Raw genomic sequence first — 21,917 nt, forward strand, 5'->3', positions numbered from 1 at the left:
TTGGGACCAAAACTCCCAAAATCAATCCCAACCTTCCTTTTGTGGTCATAAACCTTGTGTTAAAATTTCATAGATTTCTATTCACTTTTACTAAAGTTAGAGTGCGAAAACTAAAAGTATTCGGAAGACGACGACGACGCCGCCGACGCCGACGAATACGCCGACGCCGACGACGACGCCGACGCCGACATGGACGCCAACGTGATAGCAATATACGACGAAATTTTTTTCAAATTTTGCGGTTGTATAAAAATCAATCAAGCGAACATGACCGACAAAAAAGCCAATAATGCATAAAATTTTGCGTTAAACTTTATATACCACTTTTGGTGAACTGTCATTCCCAGAGGGTATCAACAGTACCTACCTACCGTTCCTTCGTCATTGTTTATTCAGTACATTTTATAAGGATAGCAACTCTTAGATTGTAGATTATTATGTTATTCTTTCATGTTTGTTTCTGGTTATACTATGCTCTGATTCCTTTTTCGGGTTTGGCTTTACTAATGGTCCTTTTTTGTTTTATCGGCTCTTCAATGTTTGTATTAGGTTTTTGACTTTCAAATATGTTGGCCTCGAGCATCACTAATGAGATATTAAAATTGTCTAAATACGCATCTGGTGCAATACATCAGATATTGTACTACATATTGGTGACATTCCTTTCTATTGTCACTTGAGTGGAATGACCTTTTTATTGTACATAAGAGATAGATTTCAATAATAATTTCATAAACTACTCACTTTCGTACGTTCTGATTCACGATATTTGTTTTCATTATTAATATGTTATGATAAAGTTTTCTTGTGAATTTTTGCGTCAATACGACCCTTTGTGGAGAATGTGCCGAATACTTAGAGTTCTATTTGGAGGGGAGATATTTTGTTTTTCCACAATGCCAGTTATACACAAGTCAAGATTATTTATCAATAAACGTTTAATTGTTGAATAACATAAACAAACATGACTCATGGAAATTGATCTCTGAAATCTCTGAAAAATGAGTAACAAACAATGTTGTGATAAAGAAAACTATTAAAATACAAAACAAATGAATGTATTGCACACATACTAAATATTGATAAATTAGTGTATAAAAGTGACCATAGACCTAATATGTTAAGACCATGTAACAAACAATCCCATCAAATATACAAAACATACATATCTATCACTTTTTGAAGTATACAAAACATTTTACACTCTGACACTATCCCCTTCTCATCTAAACAATACACAAATCAGCCCGCCTCTATTACACATCGTTTCAAAGTTTATAAATTATACAACGTCATCAGATATTAATAAATATAACAAAGATATACCATGGCATGTTCAAATTGTTTATAATGTTAGTATCAATAACATGTAATATTCTCAACTGATAAATTTTACAAAACAAAATACTTTCTTCACAAAATTACTAATGTTAATAAGAAAAGCACATTCCAATATTTATTCATAGCAATCATCGTCGTCATTCCGTTTTCCCCTCTTTGCTGGCATCATACCTCCAATCAATCCATTAGCTGTATTAAACAGATTAATTGGTGTGCTACCGTCCGTGATTAAGGTGGATTTCAGGCCCAGGGACTGCAACATACGGACCTGTTGGTCTGGTCCAGCTGACGCCATGGTTGCCAATGTATTTGCTCCAATTGCGTCCACCATGTTCTTGAATTTGGTGGTTTCAATGCTTGACATTTCCCTAGATTTGCTTAGTTCAATTTCATCTTGTTCTCGAACATATTTAAGTTCTGCATCTCTTGCTTGTGTAAGTCTTTGCAATTCAGATTCCTAAAATAAGATTTTATATTGTACTAACTTTATCATCAATAATAAAACTTGTCAGCTTTGTTGAGTTCTATGAATAGATAGCATGTAGTTTTGGTGTAACATAAATCGAAGGTTCTATCACCGAAAAAAGAATTTCAGATAATAAAAGGATTGTGCCAAAACAGAACATGGGACATATACAAACTTGGAAACAGCACCATTATATACTCATATGCGGCTTAGCTTAGCGAAAGGTAGTGCGACGTAATCAGTCAAACAAACTTTATTAGATTAACTCTCTAAGGAACGATCGTTTCCATTGGTCAATTCAAACCTTCGACCTCACACCTGCGAAAATAGAACACACGTACTATAACGTTGAATGGACTGATCAATATTCACGTAGCTGGTCAAGGTCGTTTAAAGCTTCCATCGTCGTATTCGCGTACATGATTGTGGTCTTGATTATCCAATCACAATTCTAGCTTTTATAAATGTGCATGTGAAATTCATTGGTTTTATAATTTTCTGCAATTGATAACAAAAATTTAAACTTAAAAATCTAAACAGTTTTCACATTGAAATATTTCATTCAAATGTCTCCTCTAGATCAAGGGACGACATTAAAAGTTCAATGCAGGATAAAAAAAAATCTTAATTCACATATTTTTTTCATTGACTACACCCTCCCCCACCCCAAGTTACTCGTCCTGACTACCTTTTCTTTCACTGAATGGACTCGATGAAAAATCAAACCGTACTTTACTACAAACACTTTTCATATTATTTGCCGAGTTTTAGGTATTCGACGTAGAATAGTGATTTTTTTCTGATTCCGTTTAATTGAGAGAAAAAATCCCGAAATTGTTAGTAAATTCATCACATGTTACCAACCATGATCAACCATGCTTTGTTAAGAAAAAACGGAGATGGCAAACCATGGCACAGGGGAATTAAAAGTAGTTTATAACTCCAACGAAATACTGTGTGATGTTTTGCTATTATCGGTTGAAAAACGAACGTAAATTGTATATTCATAAATGTAAATATGTATATGTTAATAGAAACAATCAGTTTTAAAAACCAGATGCTCCGCAGGGCGTAGCTTTATACGACCGCAGAGGTTGAACCCTGAACGGTTGGGGCAAGTATGGACACAACATTCAAGCTGGATTCAGCTCTAAATTTGGATTGTGATTAAATAGTTGACACAGCATAGGTTTCTGACACAGAATGAATGTGTTCTAATGAACTTAAAATTTTTGTTTTCTCTTAGAGCAATTCACTATGCTGTTGAATATTTATCCTCTCAAAAAAATGTTTGAAGAAATTTTCTTTTTATTTATGAAATTTCAAATGAGAAAAATTTAACCCAATTTTTTTAATCACATCCCCCTTTCCCTTATTCCAAAACTATTCTCAATTAAATTTCTAATGGAGTTTGCAACAATAACTACTCATTTAAATACATCATAAAATATTAAGATGTAAAAAAACTGCTTGTTATCACTGAATGGTAAAGATTATTTTAATTTATCAGTTGGTAGTAAAAAGTGAATATACATTGTATGTAACAAAGATTTGAGTTGATTCTTGACAAAGAAAGATAACTCTAATTAAAAAAAAATATTGCTATTTCACAATATTGTGCAATTAGATATTTCTTGCTTACTATTCTGGACAAAGAAAGATAACTCTAATTAAAAAAAAATATTGCTATTTCACAATATTTCACAATATTGTGCAATTAGTTATTTCTTGCCATTGTGCAATACTGTGCAATTGAAAAGACTTGCTATTGCACAATACTTAATATAATATTTTAGATCCTGATTTGGACCAACTTGAAAACTGGGCCTTTAATCAAAAATCTAAGTACATGTTTGGATTCAGCATATCAAAGAACCCCAAGATTTCAATTTTTGTTAAAATCAAACTTAGTTTAATTTTGGACCCTTTGGACTTTAATGTAGACCAATTTTAAAACTGGACCAAAAATGAAGAATCTACATACACATTTAGATTTGGCATATCAAGAACCCCATTTATTCAATTTTTGATGAAATCAATCAAAGTTTAGTTTTGGACCCCGATTTGGACCAACTTGAAAACTGGGCCAATAATCAAGAATCTAAGTACATTTTTAGATTCAGCATATCAAAGAACCCCAAGGTTTCAATTTTTGTTAAAATCAAACTAAGTTTAATTTTGGACCCTTTGGACCTTAATGTAGACCAATTTGAAAACGGGACCAAAAATTAAGAATCTACATACACAGTTAGATTCGGCATATTAAAGAACCCCAATTATTCAATTTTGATGAAATCAAACAAAGTTTAATTTTGGACCCTTTGGGCCCCTTTTTCCTTAACTGTTGGGACCAAAACTCCCAAAATCAATACCAACCTTCCTTTTATAGTCATAAACCTTGTGTTTAAATTTCATAGATTTCTATTTACTTATACTAACGCTATGGTGCTAAAACCAAGAAAAATGCTTATTTGGGTCCCTTTTTGGCCCCCAATTCCTAAACTGTTGGGACCGAAACTCCCAAAATCAATACCAACCTTCCTTTTGTGGTCATAAACATTATGTTTAAATTTCATTGATTTCTATTTACTTTAACTAAAGTTATTGTGCGAAAACCAAGAATAATGCTTATTTGGGCCCTTTTTTGGCCCCTTATTCCTAAACTGTTGAAACCAAAACTCCCAAAATCAATCCCAACCTTTCTTTTGTGGTCATACACCTTGTGTCAAAATTTCATAGATTTCTATTAACTTAAACTAAAGTTATAGTGCGAAAACCAAGAAAATGCTTATTTGGGCCCTTTTTGGCCCCTAATTCCTAAAATGTTGGGACCAAAACTCCCAAAATCAATACCAGCCTTCCTTTTATGGTCATAAACCTTGTGTTAAAATTTCATAGATTTCTATTCACTTTTACTAAAGTTAGAGTGCGAAAACTAAAAGTATTCGGACGACGACGACGACGACGACGACGACGACGCCAACGTGATAGCAATATACGACGAAATTTTTTTCAAAATTTGCGGTCGTATAAAAAGTGTTTATTCATTAAATGTATTGATACAAAGGTGAGCTTCTTCTTACACATGCATTTAGTCATCCTTAATTTCTTGATATTTTGTTTATCAGTTTATCATACACGTTTAGTTTTGTATTTCATTTTAAATACGAATACATATACCACATATACTTTAGCGGATAGTTCAACAATGTTATGCAGCTCTATTCTTACAGTATAAAAATGAAAGATAAATGTTCATCCATTTAAAATCGAAAACAGTACATTAATATTTAAAAAAAGAAGATGTGGTATGATTGCCAATAATACAACTCTCCATGAGAGACCAAAATGACACAGAAATTAACAACTATATGTCACCGTACGGCTTTCAATAATTTGCAAATCCCATACCGCATAGTCAGCTATAAAAGGCCCCGAATTCGAACAAGAATTGTTCCTTATAAACTACGCTTTCTAACAAGTATTAATTTATTATTTAGTTCCACACATGCAAAAGAAATAATCTTCGCCGATGTAATATTTCAATTTATTATGACAACCTGCCTTCACTGAATTCATTCAGGTGCACCAATGATACGATTACAGTTATTTTGTTTCTATCTTTGAGGGACAATTTCCTCCGTCTATGATACGCTTATAGCTACATTTTTGTACTGTGTGTATGTTTTATAGCATGAAAATAATAAAAGAGGAATGTCAGTGCAACCCCTCAGTAACTATTGTAATGGATCAGTATTATGAGATACTTATTATAAGTGACTATGACATTGTTACTAGTGATTCATATATTCATCTAACCCGAATAATTCAGTCGTTATATTCCGCTGATCTACGAAGTGTGGGAGAAAATCGGACACGGAAAGGGCTTGAATTATTCGAGTTAATATTCATCCGTATAAAAGCGGCACATTGTATTTTATTTATCCTTATAATTCTCATCATGCCGGGTTCAAGATAATCGAGTTGCTGCATTCATAAAGAACTTAGAATTTTACTTAAAACAAAATATCAGTATAATATTTCGACCCCACTATTTGAAGTTAACAAAACATCTATTTAATTCTTTTGACCAAAGGTTTGTAAACTATACAAATCATTGTTTTTACGTTCGTAGTAACATAGTAAATTCCATTGTCGGTCACCTGTGTCAATTCACGTGCACACTGACTACATTGTTGTTGTATTTAAATCTTTCGGCCAATGAAATGAGACGTAACAAGTTGTTTGTTTATGATACGCCAGAATGTTATCAATGAACTATCAAATGCTAAACTTGACTGCATTTTAGTATAAACTCGACTGTAAACTGAAATGATTCCAGTTTAAGTTTTTTGTGTATGCTATTCTTCACAACTTCATCAAACACAAACAATGAAGCTGTCAAATCTGACTGATTTAGCATGTGACCTATTAACCACTTGCCATCAAATTCCAGTTAAAATATACATAAACCATGCTACTTACTGATTCAATTTTCATTGCCTGTGATTTCAGTTTGGCCTGGTCTACAGCTGCCTCACCCTCAATCCTAGAAGCTTCAGCTCGGGACTGTGCCTCTGCTTTAGCCTGACCAGTACTTTCTACTGCAGCACTGTTTGCCTGTAATTCCAACAACTGTCTCCTGGATTTTTCGGCTTCTGCTTCATCTGAAATCTTCTGTCTCTCTAATCTTCCTTTAGCTTCCTGTTCTAATCTCTCTGCTTCATGTCTAAGATTTAAAAAGCAAACTTAGAGTAATAGTTATTAATTAAATCTTCATCAAATAACATAATGCAAAAGTATGAATTAAAAGTGTATCCATCAGTCTTAACAGACAGAGGTCATGATAAAAAAATGCTCTTTCTGTCTAAGAGTTTCCACATAAAACTATTCTCGTATAAGTTCATTTGGTTATGTAATATACATATAACGTTTCGCATCAAATTTGACATAATCATTTGAAGGCATTCAGACACATAATAGTTCATGCTTCAACTATACTTGATCAGTATAAACACGAATGGGTATAATATTCATTCTTTTGGTATAAACTTAACATTAATTAAAATCAGATCTTCAACATTAAACGTTTACAGATAAGTTTACTCAGAAAATATTGTTTCTATGGATATTGTTTTTCCAAATTTGCACGCTCTGTAAACAGTTTATTCCGACTTCTGACAATTATGATCTGGACCATATATTGTTGGTTCAGAGCCATTTATACCCAATATGTCTATGTGTCACTAACCATGTTGGTACGAGTATACATTTTGTAGTACAGTCCACAACGGTTAAACAATATTACTTCTGAAGATCAATTAGATTTAGCAGGCATGCAACATCAGAGAAATACATTCATTAACACATGCATGATGTACTTCTAATCAATTTCGAGGCAACAGTAGTTTACTAGACCTAGAAAATGTCTAGGATTGTATCGATCGAATATGGTTCAGCTTCAGTTTGTCGTGACTAATTACCAAAGTTGACAAACTAACCTACATTTCAGCGGCTTCCCGTGAGTAAAATGTGCATTCAAAGGCTAGCTTTACATATTTCTATTGAGTTACTCACCTTGCAGTAGCTTCCTGTGAGTTTGTTGTGATTTCAATGGCCAGTTGTACAGATTTCTGTAAGGAATCTCTTGTTCTCTGATCTACAGGTTCAACAGATTGGATATCAATACTGGTGAATACCAAGTTGTTCTGTGGGAATCTAAAAGCTCCTCGAACTTTTCCTTTCTCATCAAAACCAAATACTGAAGATCTAATGATTCTTGCAGAATTCTAAAACAAAAGAATGTATTTCTTTTTAGATAACATTTGATTTTAAAGGCTCTTACGTTTTTTATGATGAAGGTTAATCAAGATAAATGGGGAATGTGTCCATAGGGACACATATGATGCCCCCGCTACCATGTAACGTTATAAAGGGACATTACTCAAAAAGGCGGGGCATAAAAAGCGCTTCGGACACACCAAATTTGATAAAGTCTTACACTCATCGTGCATTTAGGAAAATGTTTCAGGTTTAGTATGCCCTCACTCGAATCTAATACCGTATTCCTAAAACCAGACCATTTGCTGTATAAAGATAATGCTTACCTTATGGAAGTCATCAAACTGTACTTGTGCTACGGCCCCTCTGACTCTGGAAGCTATAGCCTTGCAGGCATCTCCAATGAAATCTGGTACACTGAAAATCTTAGCAGCCTCTACTTTATCCTCTTTACTTTCAATTTCAAAGTGCCAGTTGTACGACAGCTGTAATGACAGTCTTGCATGGTCAGATGTTTCTACAGTAATGATGTCAGTACTGAAGTCCGGTCCCAGAAACAGACATAAAGATTTAATGACATTGTTTTTCTTTGGTTTGCCACCAGAAAGGCTAAGCTTCGTGAATTGTTCATCAGGACCTAATAAAACCAACTCGGGACCAAAAACAACCCTGTTAAGAAAAGCAAAAATAAAGATAAACTTAAAATTTTATCACATGATTTACATATCAGGATCTTGTTAAGACATTGAATTGCTCAAATAAACAGACTTCTACTAATCAAATCCCTTTCACGAATTGAAGTTAGGTACAAGAACAGTATTATGATGACATTATCAATTCTAAACATAAAATTTAATGCTTACATTGAATCTTACTAAAAGTATCAATAACAATTTTATAAATATACCTTGCTTTCTTTTCTTTATAATCGTAAATCTGTACAGCAGCATTGTGTGGAACTCGGAAAGTGATCACACGTGTTTTATCACGTGGTTTAGGAGCCTCACTTCCTTGTTTTGGTCCTCTCTCACCAAAGGCCTGTGGGTTTTTAGCCTCAGCCAGGAGAGTCTCGACTGAGGGAGAAAGTTCTTTAGCCCATAGTTCCTCATCCTGATTCAACATGTAGGTCTCTCCAGTAACAGCTCTGACCTAAAATGTGTATTAATATTTGATATCACAAGGTAACAAATATATATGCTCGATTCACAATTCTATTCAGTTATATTCTTATAGACCACCGAAAATTACATTCGATGTCTTAAATGATTTTGCTTTTACCCATAGATGTTTGATAGAACTTCATTACATAATATGATATAAAAAAGAAGATGTGGTATGATTGCCAATGAGACAACTATCCACAAAAGACCAAAATGACACAAACATTAACAACTATGAGGGGGCTGATGGGTTAATTTCGTTCTTCGTGATCGAGGATGTTTTCATTTCGTGATCCGTGAAAGATGCCAATTTTTATCGTGATCTGTGATTTTGAGGAAATTAATTTGTGATTTGGTAATGTTAATTTTTTGTGAATCGTGATTGATATTTTTTGTTTTCCGTGATCCGTGATGAGGACCCCCCATTAGGCCCCTCAACTATAGGTCACCTATCAACTGACTGACATCTTTCAGAAAAATACACATGTATATGATTATTTGTGGAACATAGAAACTGTATGACATACCTTTCCAGTTTTAATACATCTGACATAGATACCCTCATTCTCGTCAAGTGGCAGTGCAGTTCTTTTCATGGTCACCTCAACCTCCACTGGTGGAACGTATTCTGCTGGTCCCCGAATCATCCATTTATCTCCTGGTTTTCGTTCTACCTTCTGGAAATAAAAGAAAATGTCAATAGAAATATTATCGTGTAATACAAAGTAAACGTCGAAAGATATCAATTATAATTTGGATTTTATACCAAAGACACCTACAACAAGAAATAATTGTCAAACTATTCGAGCTAATGTTGCATTTACACATTCCTCATCAATAAAAGTATTCACAGAATAACTACTGGCATGGGAATAAAAGAAGCGAAGCCACATAAGCAATGGCTTTTGAAATGTTTGGACAGATACACTAGCATCTAGGCATACTTCACATGATTGCATTTTGGCGAGAAATTCTTTCTCACAAGCTTGGGTCCTTTTTTCTGTTAACTTGTACTTATTTTGTTTAAATGTTTTGGTATAATAACAGACAGCCAATCATAAAACGAAATTACGAACAAATGATCGCAATACTTAAAAGTGTTCAGATTTGAACATACGTACAGCATCTTTATCAATGAATGATTCTGTAGCTCTCAGGATAACACCTTCATCTTCTCCAAGTACGTATACATTCTGGATTCCACTCTCAAATCGTTCTCCAGGCAGCAAAAAGAAGGAACACTCACCCTAAAACATACAATATAAATATGAGAAAAACTATATACTCGGGAAATTAAGAAAGACGCGCCTGATGGAAACTTTAAAGTTAAATTAAAGATCAACTTTCAGCTGTCAATGAGTTCTCTTCACATTGAGAAAAAAAGAACGTTTTCCGTAAAATACACAATGTAAAGATGCTGATACGAATGCAAACTTGTTTATTGGCCGTTTCAGAATCTAAAGAACTATGGGTAATTTCATTGTTCGTACCCTGAAATGAAAATACTGTCACGTCATTGGTTGAATTTCCATTGTTTATGAAATTTTTAATCAATCACGACGTTTTGGTGTAAATTTTTGAAAATATTATCCAGGATGCATTAGATTCTGAAACGGCGAATTGACAATTACTCTTCCGGAGTTTGTGAAATAGGAAATACATCTAACACAAGATGTTTTCGCCACGGTTAAAACTACCTTTGCTTACACAAACCCGTTTCAAATTGTCAACTTAGCAATATAATTATACTATATATCATGCAACAGCTTAACGACATGCATTGATGAACCTTAGTTATACAGTAAATTAGCTCTGCTAAGTCTACTAACATTTTATTTACCTTAACTAACTTCTTTCTACCAAGCTGTAGTCTGCCATGTTCATCGGAAGGGTCAAGGATGATACAATATTGTCTCGTGGTAAGTGTGGTGATATTGACGACTCCAACAACCTGAAATCAATATTAAAGTATATAACAAACAAGGTATTGATGGTTTATTAGAATACTATGAAACTATTCTTCAGGCGTCACATCATTTCTTTTCAGTAGGCGTTTAGTTTCAGTTTTCCAAATACATTGGCATTACTTAAGCATTGGTGCACTACTTAGTATGAAGACTCAGGGTTTACCTGTTTTGGGCATAACTTTCTTGATGTATTACACGGGAAACCCAATATGGAAAAAGACTTGCTCGATTTTTCTGTCTAATACACTGTATTGAGTTGTACTCAAAGCATTCAAATTTTCAAATAATCTGAACTGTATTTGACTCAATCGGTACTATTCCTGAACAGTACTTAAACGAGTCTGAGCTGTACTCAGACTGAATATATCATATTCGTAAAATGAAACTCAGAAGAGTGCCTGAGTCTGAACTGCATCGAGTCGGAATCAAATTTTGACAAGCGTTTTGTTGTATGAAAGTGGATAAGAAAAGAAGGAAGGGATGGATCTCCCAAAAGAAAAAAACAACCAAAGAGAAGATGTGTTCCCCAGAAACGTTTTTCTTTTAATCATAAAGGGAAAATTATAAGTGTTCATTCCATATTCCATTCCCTGTTAAACCACTTATGTAACATCAGTACATACCTCTTCATACACATTAGGTATGTGTGTTTCTGTGTCTGTCATTTTGATCAACCATTCCTCTCCGTTCTTTCTGGTTACACCAAAATCATCTTTAAATGTTCTCAATGATATCATATGAAGGGCTTTCTGCAAGATAACAACATACATGTTCATGCTGTCTAATACGTTGTACGTTATTTAAAATGTGATTTATTATGGAAAAAATCACTTTAAGGACTAGTAAACTGTTTAATTCAATAAATCTGCATGTTCGTTTTTACAATTATAGTATTTATGCATGTGTATTTAACGTCTTTATGATACTGTAGTAGCTGATTTGTTTTTTCTTTCACAAATTACCATGCAAAGTATGTTTTAAAAATTCAAGAGTTCAAACTATCACATCCACAATCAAAACCCTGAAACATGTACTGACAGATCAAAGATCTATTTTGAACCCGTATTTCACCCTATTAAATCATATCATATCAACTGAATGAAATTATATTTACCTTATCTGTTAGAACATAGGCGTTGACAACATCTACAACTTCTTCATAGGCTCCTGGGAGGTAAGCTCCGGTCTTCTTCACCAGCCATTCCTCGCCAGTTACCCTAGCAACACCTTGTCTGTCAATGGTCTCCTTCCTGGCCCTCAATCTTATGGCCTGGTTAGGTCTAATGACTGTGGCCCTGACAGTCTCCTCAACAACAACCTCCTTCCTTGGGATATATGTTCCTGGTCCTTCAAAAAGCCACTCATCCCCAGCTGTTCTCTTTTCCTCATCATCATCTTCAAAGTCTAGAATAGATCTCAGACGAAGAGCTGAGTTAGCTGCAACCACTTTCAGGGCGGTTACAACCTATAAACAAAGGAGAAAATCTAGTCTGCTGCTACCAATTTCAAAGATTGCAACCTTTAAACCAAAAGGGTGAAAATCAATTAAAATCTACCATTTTCAACGGTGGTACACCTTTAATCAACAAGCGAGAGAATTAAATCAGCTGCTACCACTTTCATGGGGAGGGGGGTTACAACTAATAAATAACAAGGGAGATAGCCAAATCAGCTGCTACTACCTTTATAGGGTAAAACTAATTAACAACAAGGGAGGAAATCAAATCAGCTGCTACCACTGTGAGAGGAGGGTTACAACCAATACAGAACACTTGAAATGAGAAAATCAATTCAGCAGCTGCCACTTTTAGGGGAGCTACAACCAACAAACAACAAGGGAGATAACCAAATCAGCTGCTACCATAGGCAGGGGTGGGTTACAACCAATACACAACGCTAGAAAGGAGATAACTAACCAGCTGCTACTACAGTCAGGGGAGGGTTACAACCAACAAACAAGGGAGATAACCAAATCAGCTGCTACTACAGTCGGGGTAGGGTTACAACCAACAAACAAGGGAGATAACCAAATCAGCTGCTACTACAGTCAGGGGAGGGTTACAACCAACAAACAAGGGAGATAACCAAATCAGCTGTTACTACAGTCGGGGGAGGGTTACAACCAACAAACAAGGGAGATAACCAAATCAGCTGTTACTACAGTCAGGAGAGAGTTACACCCAACAAACAAGGGAGATAACCAAACCAGCTGCTACTACTGTCAGGGGAGAGTTACAACCAACAAACAAGGGAGATAACCAAATCAGCTGCTACTACAGTCAGGGGTGAGTTACAACCACCAAACAAGGTAGATAACCAAACCAGCTGCTACTTCAGTCGGGGGAGAGTTACAACCAACAAACAAGGGAGATAACCAAACCAGCTGCTACTACTGTCGGGGGAGAGTTACAACCAACAAACAAGGGAGATAACCAAATCAGCTGCTACTACAGTCGGGGGAGGGTTACAACCAACAAACAAGGAAGATAACCAAACCAGCTGCTACTACAGTCAGGGGTGAGTTACAACCACCAAACAAGGTAGATAACCAAACCAGCTGCTACTTCAGTCGGGGGAGAGTTACAACCAACAAACAAGGGAGATAACCAAACCAGCTGCTACTACTGTCGGGGGAGAGTTACAACCAACAAACAAGGGAGATAACCAAATCAGCTGCTACTACAGTCGGGGGAGGGTTACAACCAACAAACAAGGAAGATAACCAAACCAGCTGCTACTACAGTCAGGGGTGAGTTACAACCAACAAACAAGGGAGATAACCAAAGCAGCTGCTACTACTGTCGGGGGGAGAGTTACAACCAACAAACAAGGGAGATAACCAAATCAGCTGTTACTACAGTCAGGGGAGAGTTACAACCAACAAACAAGGGAGATAACCAAATCAGCTGCTACTACAGTCAGGGGAGGGTTACAACCAACAAACAAGGGAGATAACTAAACCAGCTGCTACTACAGTCAGGGGTGAGTTACAACCAACAAACAAGGAAGATAACCAAACCAGCTGCTACTACTGTCAGGGGAGAGTTACAACCAACAAACAAGGGAGATAACCAAAACAGCTGCTACTACAGTCGGGGTAGGGTTACAACCAACAAACAAGGGAGATAACCAAATCAGCTGCTACTACTGTCAGGGGTGAGTTACAACCAACAAACAAGGGAGATAACCAAATCAGCTGCTACTACAGTCAGGGGTGAGTTACAACCAACAAACAAGGGAGATAACCAAACCAGCTGCTACTACAGTCGGGGGAGAGTTACAACCAACAAACAAGGGAAATAACCAAATCATCTGCTACTACTGTCGGGGGAGGGTTACAACCAACAAACAAGGGAGATAACCAAATCAGCTGCTACTACAGTCAGGGGAGAGTTACAACCAACAAACAAGTGAGACAACCAAATCAGCTGCTACTACTGTCAGGGGAGGGTTACAACCAACAAACAAGGCTGAAAACCAAATCAGCTGATACTACTGTCAGTGGAGGGTTACAACCAACAAACAAGGCTGAAAACCAAATCAGCTGCTACTACTGTCAGGGGAGGGTTACAACCAACAAACAAGGCTGAAAACCAAATCAGCTGATACTACTGTCAGGGGAGGGTTACAACCAACAAACAAGGCTGAAAACCAAATCAGCTGATACTACTGTCAGGGGGTGGGGTGACAAACAAAAAAACAACACTTGAAACGAGATAATCAAATCAGCTGCTGCCACTTTTATGGGAGCTACAAACTTCAAACAACGATGGAGGAAATCAAATCAGCTTCTGCCACTTAAAACGAATATACCAGCCGTGGAGGTGGTATCATTGAAAGTCAATCAGAGATCAATGTAACAAATGTTTTCCTTTACTTCATTATGTTTTATTGCAAATATTACTATTATAACACGCAACCGATGAGCTGTAACACTTAAGGTAATAATGCATATAAACTTCTTAACCCTGATCACTTATATATTACTGGGTTTACTGGTTAGATGCTCACGATTACTATTGGGGGAAACCGTGCCCAAAAGCTTAAATTAAAACAACTCATCTATTTTCGACAAGTAATAATACATTTTATTTATTGTAACCACTAAGTGCAGTTAATTGCTATATCAAAACTTGGACCTGTAACCACGAACATCATACCTGTTTCAGTATTTCCCCGGGGTACAGTGGGAAAGGATCCTGTGCCAATCTAATTTCATGGTCAGCATGTACAAGTTTGGCCTGTCCACTTTCGTCAAAGACAACTTTACATTCTTTGTCTTTCAGTACCGGGTTTTCTACGATACAATAATGCCTTGGGGGTACTGTGATCATACGCTCTGGTCCATATACAACTCTGTAAATGTTAATACGCAAAATTTGTATCCAGCTAGCAAAATTTGTATCCAGCTAATTACGGTATACATAGACTTTTAAAAAATTATAACCTGATTAATATTGAGTTGAACTTGGTCTGGCCTATCTGACAAATGAAATGCAAGAAAATCTTGTCAATCCAAAACCTTGTTACTAGTATTAGATTAAGTTGTTAATTCTATGATACAAAATAAAAAAAAAATAGTTTCATATAACATTGGGTAATTTTTCCTTCAAGTGAACTTTCTCCTTTTGGTGCAAAAAAATATCCATGAAACTCTTTTTCTTTTAAAGGTCGTTCTTCCGATAGAATAAAAACACTAGTGTGAGGGGGGATATCCACTATGACAATTAGCTGAGCAGACATTCTACTCACGAAATAAATATGCTATAGTTATACTTACTTTTCATTGTCTTGTCTGACAAATGTCTGTGGACCAATCTCAAGTCTTGTTACATTGAGGTTCTGGTCTAGAACATGGAGGTAAAAATAAGGAGGGATTCTGTATATTGATTCGTCTCCCCGTCTTGATGTCGACATGGTGGATGAGTATCTGTTTAGCTCTGCAATAATACAAGTTCATTTTAAATTGTTGATTTGAAACCCTCATTTCCTGGAACAAAGTCTTGTTAACTGCTAAGCAAAAAAGTACATGTCTGCTTAGTAGTATAGTGTGTCGCTTATTAAAAAAACCGTTTTTTATAAATATTTCCTCTATAACAGTCAATACATATAAAGTTCGTCTCATCGTTCTATTATAAAGTCATATTACCAACTTTGAATATCTAATAATATTATAGATATACATTTTACGGTCCTGGTACGATTTCAAGAATACAGTGTGATTGCATGGATTCTTCTCCTCTTAATGATGTAAATTTCTCTGTTTTGTGGTGGTTTGTTTTCTTTCTGGTCTTTAGGGGAGGTAAAGAAGCTCTTAACTGTAAAATGCAGTTAGATTCCGTAACGTATGTTACCGAGTGTAACGGATTTATCAATTTCAAAAATGCATAACGAGCAAAATGTTCTGGTCTGACATAGTACATTTATTTCGTGGGTGTGTCCTTTAAAGTTGGGACCAATTTGTAATGAGTTATAATAACACGTTTAGGATATAATAGCCCAAATGGATTATAAATCTATAGTGCAAACAATCTTATTTATTTTTAGTTTCAGGAAAATATTCTTAAGGTCAATTGTTCAAACAATTTATGACAAACTTTGGTAAACAGGTTTTTCGAACACAAAATAAAGTACTAGTTTGATCCCCCCTAAAACCATCCTTATACCAATGAATCCAGGGGCAGATGCAGGAATTTTCGAAAGGGGGGTGCTAACCCAGGGCAAAAGGGGGGGGGGGGGGGTGCAAAACATATGTCCCGATACAAATGCATTGATCGGCAAAAATAAAGGGGGGGTGCGCACCCCCGAAACCCCCCCTCTGGATCCGCCACTGGAATCAATCTCGATTACAATCCGGAATCCAAAAAAGTTTTTAACCTGTTAAGCCTCAATTGCAATTTATAGTGGCAGTTTCCTTTAAATTCCACTATTAAGATGTTTGCACAGTAAATTCACATGCCATTTAGATTGATTGATTGTTGATTGCATATCGTCCAGTGAAAGATAGTTCATGCACGTTCTGTCCATGAAGCCGGTTTAAAATAGATATTTGATTTGTGAAATTGAAGGTTTATTGGGAGTTTTCATTGTTAAATGTGCATTGATAGGTTGTCGGATATAAGGAAATAAACTATTTAATTGAATGAAGGAAGGAAGACGTGTCTTTAGAACCCATTTAGTTATAGTGCGGTGACAGAAGTGTAAAAAGTCGTCTAGATCGCGAGTTTAATCTCCCCAAATAACACACGGCTAAAAATGGTCTTAACTTAAAGACAAATATGTCTTCTTAAGTTTTTGCCCTGTCGTCAGAATTTCGTACGGTCACATTTTTCTAAAAAGTCGTTTTAATGACTAGTAGTATATTGGAGAGTTTCAACCCCCCTTTTTCAAAATGAAAAATTGTGTATGTTCACTTACATTTAACTGAATTAGTTTTTCCTGAAGCTATTTTCATATATCGAAATATTCTATTTAGTATTTCATTTTCTTATACTCTATAAAATTTGCAAAGTTTAGACTGTTAAAAATTGAGGTATTTTTAATTGCAAATTCAGACACAAACTTTAGTTTCTTCTTCATAGTAGCAATAAAAATTATTCCATAATATTTTTAGCATATAGTATTTCATAAAACTAATCAGTGATAAAAATTTCGGAACCAAAATATGAAAAAAACCTTAAGAAATCAATGGAAAAAGAATGGAATAAAAAACTTCAATTTCAACACGGAACTTAATCACTTGCCTTCCGTCACATTTTGTATATTAGTCAATAATTTGCTCTCAACTGATATATGATATTACTACCTCTTCGCTAGTATATACACACATATTTGCACTGATATATGCTACATTCTTTGTTTGTATGTGTTTATATTCTCTGTTTTTTTGTTATAAAACATTAAATATACTTTGTCAGAAAAGTCTAATTGTTAAATCAAAATAATTGACGGATAGTTTCAGTAAATATTCCGTGATATGTCAAGTATGTTTCAACTTGCTCCATTAAGTCCAAAGAAAAGACAAAAGTTGTTAAATTGAAAAAATGGACTGAAATTTTGAGTCAATTTCCCAGTATAGGAAAGTCGATTTTTGTATCTGTATTGAATAAAAGATTAGATGAGGTGAACATCAAACTGTTTCATGCGAAAGCTGTTAATTTACAGAACTCCGTGCAGGCTGTGTATCATTGTTCATGCTTCAAAAGTTACACAAGTAAACATATTTGTCCCCCCTTTTAGAGCGAGGAAGCTTCTAATCTGATATCTAATGACGACATACAATTATCGGACTGTTGTCCCTCAGTTTCGGGTATGTGTACGCGTTCTACAATGCAGTCGTTCAACTGGAGCGCTTGTATATTTTGTTGCAACAAAACATTTTAGAGAGATAAAAAACTACTCAAGTTTGAATCAGATGAGCGTATTAAGAATGTTTTAACCGTGTCAGATAAAGTTAAAGTTGAAATAGTTTCCCGTCCATCTTTTAAACTTCTTGAGCACTCTGTCATTTTGGTTGCATTACAAATTATTTGCTAAAAACGAAAAAAAAGCAGATATATCAGATCACGATACTGCTTTTACTAATTTTATTTTGGCAATTGACAACGATGTAATGGTCATTCCTCATGACACCGTTACCAGATAAATATACTACTTAGATCTTTTCTTCCAGCTGATTCTAATTTAAAATATTCTACTTAAAATGCAGTCTTAACTCATTGATTTCTATAGAAATTCAGTTGTCAAACAACTTCAACAAGTTCAAGGCAAATATAACAATATTTTGTAGCAAAATAACTATTTGAGATGCCATATCAGCTGTTAGTCGATTGAAAACTGAACTCAAAATTTTTATGTCAAATGTAATAGACACAAATAACGGACAGATATGTCATTCCACTGCAAGTATACAATAGAAAAGACAGCTCTACAAACTCTACAGAAGTATTCCCAACTTCGGATAAATTGTCTCTTTCTTCTTCAATTCAGTCAATGCCTTCGTCTTTATTGCAATTAATTTTATGGTAACTCGATGAAACTGCATAGCCAAGACTATTCTCAGGAAATGGCATCACAGAAATTGCGTAATTGCTTAAGCAATTGTTGGGTCAACCGTTTGTGTGACCATTTTTTTTTTTAATCCTTTTCACTTAGGATTGGCTTTACAAATGTACCATGATTTTGGTTGGAAACACCTTGTTGAAATATTGAATGCCAATGGATTTTATGCTTCTTAAAGTAGAGTGCGACGCTACATCTAATGTGTTGCCAACCATGAAATTGAGCGAAATCAAGATAGTGTGTATGTCTCATGCATAATGTTTCCCCATCATCTTTGCAGACAAGCGTATGGATGTCATCTTAACCCCATTTTAGATCTCTGTTAAATCTTCAAAGTTGGATGAATTGAAAGGGATGGTTTGAAGCTGGTATTTCTTTGGGAACAAATGTCTTCGGACTTCCTTCAATACCTTTTCTGTACTTGTAAAGAAAAACTCAAAATAACGTGTTTGCTTTGAGCAGAACCTTTCATGTGCATACCTGTGGCCATGAGTGAAATGTATAGAAATATTAAAAACATGTCTTGTGACGTTTGGTGAAAATGAAGATGATGGAGATAACGGTTGATTAGGTACAGAGCTTGTTGAACTTAAACACACGGTCCCAGCCCCCGGGTTTGGGGAGTGTTGGCGTGCCCTTAAAAAAGTAAAACCCCGCCACATTCTGTTTGTGTCTGTTTCAAGTCACGAGACGGTAATGCATTGTTTGTCGTATGTTTCTATATACTATATTTTTTTGTTTCCTATTCATTTTGTACATCAATCAGGTCGAGAGATTTTTCGTTTGTTTTACAATATTCATTTCGTGAATTGAAGACTATGCAGTATAAATTTTACTCATTGTTGAAGCCCGTACTGGACGTATTGGTAATTTATGTCTCATTTGGAGGGTTGCCTCAATTGCAATCATATCACATCTTCTTTTTTTATATGGAATACTTTTGAAGTTTGTGGTACGTTGCAAGGAAAAAAAAGGGGGGATATAGGTACAAAACTTATAATGTAATAGATATTAACCAGAGTAAAATACGCAACAACAGATAAAACTATATGGAAGCAGTAATAATAGTGAAAAAAACAACCAAAAGCAACGAAAACCTGAAGTATCCGCAATTCAATTTGAGGTCATATTTGACTGTAGTGTTCTATTGCTTTGATTTGATACCTCACCCAATATGATAGTTTAAAAAATTATTTTAAAGTATTGTCCTGCATGACACTTGATTTTTACCTGAAATTGAAATTTTTCAAAAGGTTAAGGTGCTCTAAACATTTTATAGGTTGAAAACTAATTTTTGAAGTTTTGTTTATAAAACATCGTTTTAGGACTTTTTTGATAAAATAAATCTTAATGATTTAAAGGTTTATGTATAATAACAAACATTAATAAAGCCAAAACAGTATCGTTTGTATTTACGTAGAGTTTAGAAATAGAAAAAAATGTCAAAATTGAAACCCTCCCAAATTTTAACAGATTTTCACATATGACCTTTGACCTCAATTTAAAAAAATTGTGACCATACCAAGTCCTGACGACAGGCATATTACTATAGTAAACGATTTCCTCTTTCCAATGATATATTATATAGGTGTGTGTTCGGTGGGGAGATTAAATTCAAAAAAATCTACCTTCAGTCACCGCACTATTATAAGGATGGCTTGTGAGTGGCGTGATTAAATGTATATTTACAAAATGTCAGAAAATTAATCAAAATAGAAGTTATTGCACAACACAAAATGACGTCTCACCGATAGTGTGTGTCAAAACAAGTTGATTGAATATTACTAAGCAAAAATTAAGTAAATATGAAGACTCGTCGCAATTCTACAATAATACAATTTTCTTAATATGTATTTACATATTTACATTTACACCTTAGTAATTCTTCGCCTACATATACATGTATCATATTTATAATAATAAGATTGTACTTACCTTATTTATTTAATTTACTGCTTGCAACTTAAAACAAGATCTAAATATAGGAATGACCGACAAATTTATATTCTTACCTGGATAAAAAAAAATTGCTGACGGTATTGGCTTTACCCTAACTATGTTGGTTGGATACAAGCCAAACAATTAGATTAATATAAATGTATTAATATACGTGTTCATAATCACTCAGGTGTTTAATTGTTTACATTTAAAGTACTTTCAAATTTTATATTTTTCACATTGTTTAAACGAGGAAGATGTGTTGGTTCTGCAGCGATTTAAAAGATACATCAAATGTACCTGTTTAACATAACTGGAAAGTAAAACGTAGATCTATAGAACTTATTTATAAAAGTCCAACAAAATATATTTTTCAACGTACCTTATTTAGACAAATGACTTGTGTACCCGGTCATGTTCAGGCATGACTAAATAAATGTTCTAAATCTTATAAATTCCCTTACATTGTCTTGCATGCCCTTTTTCCCGATCAGCTTATACTCTACATTTTTAGCAAACCACCCTGGGACCTAATATATCATGCTACCCAGCACCACCCTTAACAAGAGGTTTACTGAAGAAAATGTCACAGTGAACGTGTACACAACATTTCAAAATACATACATTAATGATTTGTACAATATATCAATAATTTTAAATCAGATAGTCTGCTGATCTTCCGCACTGAATTATTTATCTAGTACAAAAATGTTTATGTCGATAGGTTTATATATTTATCTTATTACATGTAGATAATGTACACATCTATAATCATTCAATAAGATGAGAAAGTAGCAAATGAAATATAATACAATAATAAATTATTACTAGAACTAAACCTTACCTTTCCTATGAGCAGCTGCACGAAGAATAAAGTCTTAAAAAATCTCAATTAATTAAATGTTGACCGAGATTTGCTGACTCTTGGAGTGGTGCAATCGAAAGAAATAAAGTAAAGGCTAAAAATAGAAACTGGGGATTTCACAACCGGATACTATATATATGCGTCACAATGTTCTACATATATTATTATTTCAAATGTGAGTTGTGTGTAAACAGTCCTGGGACGAAATATTCAGTGTGAGATACAAGTGGAATTTACTATTTATTTCCTGCGGTGCCTTCACAGCCTTAACTATTTGTGAAGCATAACTTTTTTCAAATGTTATGCTAAAGTGTGGCCGGGATGTTTGCTTCAAAAGT

General features: G+C 34.8%; 1 protein-coding gene across 2 annotated transcripts; it reads right to left on the reverse strand.

Moving 5' to 3' along the window:
• Positions 1-920: 920 nt before the first annotated feature.
• LOC134680850 (major vault protein-like) lies at positions 921-21,697 on the reverse strand. 2 transcript variants are annotated; one of them, XM_063540119.1, is made up of 13 exons: positions 21,559-21,697; positions 15,496-15,655; positions 14,876-15,071; positions 11,830-12,180; positions 11,339-11,464; positions 10,589-10,699; positions 9,870-9,995; positions 9,276-9,425; positions 8,496-8,737; positions 7,915-8,257; positions 7,385-7,596; positions 6,293-6,536; positions 921-1,798 (listed from the first exon to the last, which is right to left on the reverse strand). In XM_063540119.1, exons 2-13 carry the CDS (start codon positions 15,630-15,632, stop codon positions 1,457-1,459), a joined length of 2,580 nt encoding a protein of 859 aa, XP_063396189.1. In that variant the 5' UTR covers positions 15,633-15,655; positions 21,559-21,697; the 3' UTR covers positions 921-1,456. The 2 variants fall into 2 exon arrangements, with proteins under 2 accessions (XP_063396189.1, XP_063396191.1); XM_063540121.1 differs by lacking the exon at positions 21,559-21,697 and adding an exon at positions 20,712-20,775.
• Positions 21,698-21,917: the final 220 nt, after the last annotated feature.

Source organism: Mytilus trossulus, chromosome 8 (assembly GCF_036588685.1).
Source record: "Mytilus trossulus isolate FHL-02 chromosome 8, PNRI_Mtr1.1.1.hap1, whole genome shotgun sequence".
Taxonomy (NCBI): domain Eukaryota; kingdom Metazoa; phylum Mollusca; class Bivalvia; order Mytilida; family Mytilidae; genus Mytilus; species Mytilus trossulus.

Coding starts and splice junctions, on each gene's coding strand:
- LOC134680850 (XM_063540119.1), bottom strand. CDS start 15,632: ATGTCGACATCAAGACGGGGAGACGAATCAATATACAGAATCCCTCCT. Junction 11,465..11,829: donor CCTATGTTCTAACAGATAAG/GTAAATATAATT, acceptor GTTATCTTGCAG/AAAGCCCTTCATATGATATC. Junction 9,996..10,588: donor GTAGAAAGAAGTTAGTTAAG/GTAAATAAAATG, acceptor TGTATGTTTTAG/GGTGAGTGTTCCTTCTTTTT.